This window comes from Portunus trituberculatus, chromosome 9 (assembly GCF_017591435.1).
Source record: "Portunus trituberculatus isolate SZX2019 chromosome 9, ASM1759143v1, whole genome shotgun sequence".
Taxonomy (NCBI): domain Eukaryota; kingdom Metazoa; phylum Arthropoda; class Malacostraca; order Decapoda; family Portunidae; genus Portunus; species Portunus trituberculatus.
In genome coordinates this window covers 6,655,001-6,662,500 of record NC_059263.1, presented here as the reverse complement: position 1 = coordinate 6,662,500, position 7,500 = coordinate 6,655,001, and the positions used below count along the sequence as shown (strand labels likewise).

At 37.9% G+C, this 7,500-nt stretch overlaps 1 protein-coding gene across 1 annotated transcript in view; it reads right to left on the bottom strand.

The window, feature by feature from the left end:
- Nucleotides 1-7,500, bottom strand: part of LOC123501503 (uncharacterized protein DDB_G0271670-like) — a 16,490-nt gene that overhangs the window by 632 nt on the left and 8,358 nt on the right. The window contains exons 3-6 of the mRNA XM_045250359.1: nt 7,010-7,065; nt 6,190-6,476; nt 5,795-6,136; nt 5,558-5,685 (exon numbers count right to left, since the gene is read on the bottom strand). Of these exons, the coding sequence (XP_045106294.1) occupies nt 5,558-5,685; nt 5,795-6,136; nt 6,190-6,476; nt 7,010-7,065 (813 nt within the window). The remainder of the gene's footprint in view (nt 1-5,557; nt 5,686-5,794; nt 6,137-6,189; nt 6,477-7,009; nt 7,066-7,500) is intronic.

Below are 7,500 nucleotides of genomic sequence, written 5' to 3'. Positions count from 1 at the left end.
TAATCTCAACATAAACAGTTTACTTTGAGCTTCCAAGGTAGCATGAAATCTGTGTGTTGAAGAAGGTGAAGAAGACTGATTACTTGAGAGAGAGAGAGAGAGAGAGAGAGAGAGAGAGAGAGAGAGAGAGAGAGAGAGAGAGAGAGAGGAAAAATGAAGAAGAGGAATTTTTCTGCACGTTCTTTTATGGAGTTAGAGTAATTATTAGTTTTTCATCTTTGTTTATTTATTTATTTTTTTTTATTTTTTATTTTTTTTTGGGGGGGGTGGGATGTCTGAGGGCGGGGTGTGTGTAAGAAGGGTCCAGCTCTCGTTTCTTTCACATCTCGCTAGTGAAGGAGTGGGTGAAGGAGGTGGACGGACGGTAGTTAAGGCTTGTTTTCTTCTGTTTAGTTACAAAAATGGATCTAGATTGGCTGTTTATTATTATTATTGTTATTTTGTGTTATTTGCATTATCTTTTCTTTATCGTTCTTTTATTTTTCTATTATAGATTTGATTTCTTTTTGTGTTTTATTTACTCTTATCTATTTATCTACTTATTTCTTTCTTTTCTTACTATTTTTATTTCATTTCTATCATTTCCTACTTCAACTCTTTTTTTTATTGTTTCTTCTGTCTTAAAAGTCTGAAAATTCCTTTGAAAAATATACTGTTCGTCTGTTTGTATGACTTGATATTCTTTCCTTCATTTTCCTTACCTTTTCTTCCCCTCGTGGTTCGTATTCAAGCAGGAAAACAGGTGTGTCTCTAGATATATCCTTTCTTTGGGGGAATTCCCTTAAAATATCCTAAATCCTAATGATTGCCGTAATATCCTAAGTAATTATTTGGCTTTCTTGATTTTCACCTTTCTCTTTTAGGTTTGGTTAGGTTAATTAAGGCTTAGATTGGTTTGGGTTAGGTTAGGTTAGGTTAAGTAAGGTTAGGTTGGGTTGGGTTGAGTTGGGTTAAATTAGATTAGGTTAGGTTGGGCTGGGTTGAGTTGGGTTAAATTAGATTAGGTTAGGTTAGGTTGGGTTGGGGTTAGGTAAGGTTAAGTAAGGTTAGGTTAGATTAGGATAGGTTGGGTTGGGTTAAATTAGATTAGGTTAGGTTGGGTTGGGTTGGGGTGGGTTAGAAATACAAGGGAGATGTTTGTGTGCTGTCTGTCTGTACCAAAAGAGCATATTTCGTTTTTCTAGGTGTATTTCCTTATAAAAATCACTTATTTCTTCATCCTATTGTTTGTAGTACTTTTTTTACCCTGTTATTTATTGTACCTCATATTTTTTTTTATATAAGAGGGGAAAGATGGTTAAGGGCAACATAAAACGAAGAAAAACGGCCCACTGAGTTGCCAGTCCCCTTGCAGGTCCGAGAGAGTTAACCAGAAAAATAAAAATAAATAAATTAAAAAAGGGATGTCTTGAAATCTCCCTCTGTATTTTTTTTTTTCATTTTTTTCTTTATTTTTCGTATTTTTAACCCAGAAAAAAGGGAAAAATCTCCCTCTATATCTTTATCTTATTTTCTCCTTTCTTTTTGTATTTTTCCCGTGTATTATCTTTATTTTCGTATTTTTCCCCGTGTATTATCTTTCTTTTTGTAGTTTTTTCCCCGTGTATTATCTTTATTTTTGTTTTTTCAATGTGTATCTAATTTTTGTACATTTTTTTCCGTGTATCATCTTAATTTTTGTACCTTTTTTCCCGTGTATCATCTTCATTTTTGTACTTTTCCCGTGTATCATCTGTATCATCTTAATTTTTGTATTTTCTCCCGTGTATCATTTTCATTTTTGTACTTTTTCGCTGTGTATCGTCTGTACTTCCGATTAACTTCCTTTCATCTCTGGTCAATCCTCCTTCCTAGGCTCCTTGTGGCTCAGGGATCTTCAGTGCGAGAGAGAGAGAGAGAGAGAGAGAGAGAGAGAGAGAGAGAGAGAGAGAGAGTCCTGATCGGCGTGTAATTGTTGTGTGAATCGGTGTGGTAGAATCGGGCGAGACTATGGATGTCAGGTTAGGCTTATACCGTTGCGACACACACACACACACACACACACACACACACACACACACACACACACACACACACACACACACACACACTCTCTCTCTCTCTCTCTCTCTCTCTGTGTGTGTGTGTGTGTGTGTGTGTGTGTGTGTGTGTGTGTGATCCCATCTCGCACAGGCCAGCCAGAGAAGAGGAAGAGGAAGAGGAAGAAGATTCAATACAGTAATAATGATGATAATAACAACTTGGCCTAACATAACGAGTCTCTCTTTTTGGGACAGCTTCTCTCAAATTATCAGTGAAAAACAAGTGAATATGGTTTTGCTCGTCACTTGATCTTTCATTCTTGTTCAATTTGTATTATTCTCTCTTCTTCAGTACTGGAACATATTTGTACCGTGAGTTTTGGGTATGATTAATCCATTTTATCTATATTAGGAAGGGTCTATGGAGGTCAGAAGATTGATGGACAGAGCCTTCACTATTCTAATACCCCCCACGTAAGTTTAAGGTGTGTAAAATCAGCAAATAGTAAGCAGAATGAATATGAAAAAGCGTCATTGTACTGAATGAGTTAAGAATGCTTTGTGCCGTCTTTTTATGCATTACTGGGAAAATAGAATAATAATGAAATAGTAATATAACGATAGAGGGAAATAATGATAACTAAATAGTAACAAGACGAGATAATTTCGATAATGTGTGTTTTTTTTTTTTTTTTTTTTAGGAGACTAGTACTTCAGTGGGCATTTTTTTTCCTTCTCGTTTTTTTTTTCTGTTTTATTTGCCAGTGTTCCTTCTATACACAGAAAAAAGGAAGCTACAAATATCCTCAAAGTGCCGCGTTTCAATATTCATTCTGGTTACTACTTGGTGATTTTGTACAGCTTCAGATAATTATGTAGGGATTGAAATAGGAAAGACTCGGGCCATTAATCTTTTGACCTCCATAGACCCCTCCTAATGCAAAGAAAATGGTCTAATTATACCCAAAAAATCATGGTCAAAAATGTGTATTGAAATGGTTTAAGCTTTGGGCAGGCAACTAACGCCACTGTAACGCATACTTTATTTTTTAGTCACGTGTCACGAATTTACCGAACAAAAATAGTAATACAGGAAACATAAATGAAAAAATACAATACAGGGATCGAAAAGGAGGGAAAAAGTGCTTACTCCATCACTGACGTCGTTATGAGAAGTGTCTTGCAAAACTGTGCTCCAAAATTGTACAGTTCCATTGCAACTGAGAGAAAGTGAAGGCAAGGCAGGGAGGGAGTCGAGCCATCCTGTGCTGTGGCCGCTTCACCTGCTGGGACGCTCGTGGACAAAGGCAGAGTAACATTCACACCTTCACGCTCAATCGTCTACTCTTAATTCTAGTCCCCTAAATCCAATGGCCGTCTTAACCCCCTCAATACTGTGACGCGTTTTTACCAGGAATTTGAGTGTGATTAAACGATTTTATTTACACTAGGAAGGGTTTGTGGAGATCAGAGGATTAATACCCAGAATCTTCTCTATTTTCATACCCACATAAGTTTCTGAAGATGCATGAAATCACCAAGCAGTAAGCAGAATGAATATGAAAACGCGTCATAGTACTAAAGGGGGTTTAACTCTTATTTTACGGGCGCTGTCTTGAAATCAAAGAGCTGTGTTATGGAAGCCAAAATTTTCGGTTTAAAAATATCTACTTTTTTATGATATTGAGTTGATATAGACAGATTTAACAGGATTTTATTAAGTTTCATGGTCAGTGTCTTAAAAATCAAAGAGCTGTGTTGTGTCTGCTAAAATTTTAGTTTAAAATATCTACTTTCTTATGATAATTATTAAGTTGAAATAGACAGATTTAACAGGATTTCATTAAGTTTCACGGGCGGTGTCTTAAAAATCAATGATCTGTGTTGTGTCTGCTAAAATTTCCCGTCTAGAAATATCCACTCTTCTCTGAGACTGAGTTGGAATAGGCCGATTTTATATATTTTAAGAAGCCAGCTGGATTTTGAGAGTTAAATGTGACCTGGTGGCAGTCTCTTAGTTTCCTGAATGCAATGCTGAGGGAATACTAAACACAGGGCGGCTGATTGAAGGAATGCTCATGACTTCTGGCCGCGACTATAATGATTTTTTTTTTTTATGTAAGAGGGGAAAGCAGGCCAAGGACAACAACAAATAAATAAATAAATAAAGACCCACTTACTTGCCAGTCCTCTTGCAGGTCCGAAAGAGTTAGCCAAAAGAAAGGGATGAATGTCTTGAAATCTCCCTCTTAGTTAAATGCAGTCAACGTGTAAGAAGTTCGGAATACAGAAACATGCAGGGATTTCCAGAGATTACCAGAGAACTTGAGACAATAAGGGAAGCTGCAGCGAGTCAAGAGGCCTACACGTGTCAGTCCTGTATGAAACTTGCCTATCTTTTGCTAGCTATCGTTAACCTCTTCAGTACCTTGACGGGTTTCAATTTTATTCTGGTTACTATTTGGCGATTTTATACAGCTTCAGAAACTTATGAGAGGATTAAGATAGTGAAGACTCTGTGCATTAATCTTCTAAACTAACCTAATCCTTCTTGATCTAAATAAAATCGTGTAATCATATCCAAAACTCGTACTAAAAAAATGCGACCCAGTACTGATGAGGTTGATATCTATAAAACAATCTCATCTTTTAAACCTCCTTACTGAGTCTATTCCATTCATCTTAGTCCAGGCCACTTCATTTTATAAACAGAAAGGAAATAGATCAGGAGGGAGGTGGTTGACAGACTGATGGGTACGTAGAAGCGACTCAGTATTCAGGTTGTTAGTGACGTTCTAGAAGCTTCCAAATGACCTTCAATGGGACTAGTAACTTAATGTACCTTTTTAACCATTTTCCGTTGCCTTAGCCAGTTTTCCCCTCTTACATGAAAAAAATAAATAAAATCACATAAATTAATAGGTATGGATAACATAGGCGGGATGCATGTATTAGAGACTTACTGTGGATTTCTGCTCTTCTCTATGTTCTTAACCCCTTCAGTACCATGACGCGTTCCCATATTCACTCTGCTTACTATTTGGTGATTTTAAACATCTTCAGAAACTCATGTCGGGGATTAAAATAGTAAAGACTGTGGTCATTACTCTTCTGACCTCCGTAAACCCTTCCTAATGTCAATAAAATGGTCTAATCATACACAAAACTCAAGGTAAAAATGTGTCCCAGTATTAAGAGGTTAATAGTAAACGCATCACTGGCCAGGTGTTGCATAGGTAAACAGTTCTTCCTACCTGGCGCCATTACCTCAGTATCTCTCCGCTCCCGGATGTCGTGTCTTATCTGAATGTCTTATACTTTTTAATGTTAGAGAAGAAGAACTATCCAACGGCAACAAAATTTAAAAGGCCCACTTAGATGCCAGTTCTAGAGTAGGCCGAGAGAGTTAGCCAAAAGATAAATGCCTTGAAATCTCTCTCAGTATAAAATTGACACGTTACTCCTTCATTTCACATTGATTTGCTGTGTGTATGAAGAGACTGACATGATTGTGCTGTGTTAATGAAGAGACTGACGTGATTGTGCTGTGTTAATGAAGAGACTGACGTGATGCTGTGTCTATGAAGAGACTGACGTGATGCTGTGTCTATGAAGAGAATTACGTGATTATGCTGTGTTAATGAAGAGACTGACGTGATGCTGTCTATGAAGAGAATTACGTGATTATGCTGTGTTAATGAAGAGACTGACGTGATTGTGCTGTGTTAATAAAGAGATTGACGTGATTATGCTGTGTATGTGAAGAGACTGACGTGATGCTGTTGTGTATGTGAAGAGATTGACGTGATGCTGTGTGAAGAGATTGACGTGATGCTGTGTGTATGTGAAGAGATTGACGTGATGCTGCTGTGTATGTGAAGAGATTGACGTGATGCTGCTGTGTATGTGAAGAGATTGACGTGATGTTGCTGTGTATGTGAAGAGATTGACGTGATGCTGTTGTGTATGTGAAGAGACTGATGTGATGCTGCTGTGTATGTGAAGAGACTGACGTGATTCTGCTGTGTATGTGAAGAGATTGACGTGATGCTGCTGTGTATGTGAAGAGACTGACGTGATGCTGTTGTGTATGTGAAGAGATTGACGTGATGCTGCTGTGTATGTGAAGAGATTGACGTGATTATGCTGTGTATGTGAAGAGACTGACGTGATTGTGCTGTGTTAATGAAGAGATGCTGACGTGATGCTGCTGTGTATGTGAAGAGATTGACGTGATTCTGCTGTGTATGTGAAGAGATTGACGTGATGCTGTTGTGTATGTGAAGAGACTGACGTGATTCTGCTGTGTATGTGAAGAGACTGACGTGATTCTGCTGTGTATGTGAAGAGATTGACGTGATTCTGCTGTGTATGTGAAGAGACTGACGTGATGCTGCTGTGTATGTGAAGAGATTGACGTGATTCTGCTGTGTATGTGAAGAGACTGGCGTGATGCTGTGTTAATGGAGAGACTGAAGTGATGCTGCTGTGCTTGGCGTGTGATATGATGCGTGTGTCTATTCACTGCCCTTCCTCAGCTCATGTTTGCCTGTGTGTTATGTGACTGTGTTAATTTCACCTTTACAGTGTTACCGCTGTATTTGTTCACGTGTATGCTGCGTCACTTTTGTATTAATTCACTGTATATTGGGTCGTCTGAGTATTAGTTTACCTGTACATTACATAAATTCAGTATTAATCAGCCTGTATATTACGTCACTTCCATATTAATTTACCTGTATATCACGTCACCGTTGTATTAATTTACCTGTAGATAACGTGAATTCAGTATTAATTTGCCTGTATCACGTGAATTCAGTATTAATTCACCTGTATACCACGTCACCTCAGTATTAATTCACCTGTATACCACGTCACCTCAGTATTAATTCACCTGTATACGACGTCATCTCAGTATTTATTCACCTTTATATAATTTCACCTCAGTATCACCTTACATGCATTACCATACCTTGATATTAACTCACCTGTCAGTCACGTTGCCTATGAATACCTGTGTTGATGAGTTACCTGTATACGCCACCTGTCCGGAATGACCTTGATTACTTATGCCTTACCTGGAAATATAGTGTTAAATTTCACCTTACCTGTCACTTGTACCTGTAGAGCTGATGGCTTGTTGCAGCTTCCCTTGTTTGCTTCCGTTGCTTATTCCCGTTTTAACCCCTTCAATACTTGGACACACTCTTACCTTGAGATTTGTGTACGATTAAACGATTTTATTGACATTAGGAAGGGTCTATGGAGGTCAGAAGATTAATGGCTAAAGTCTTCACTATTTTAATCCCCCCCACATGAGTTTCTGAAGCTGTATAAAACCACCAGATAATAAGCAGAATGAATATAGAAATGCGTCGTGGTACTGAAGAGGTTAACCGTCTCATCACATTCTATTAACAAGTTTTACTACAAAATTTTGGTTTTTTTTGTAAGGGTTCCAAGCTTTTATGTGTCCTCA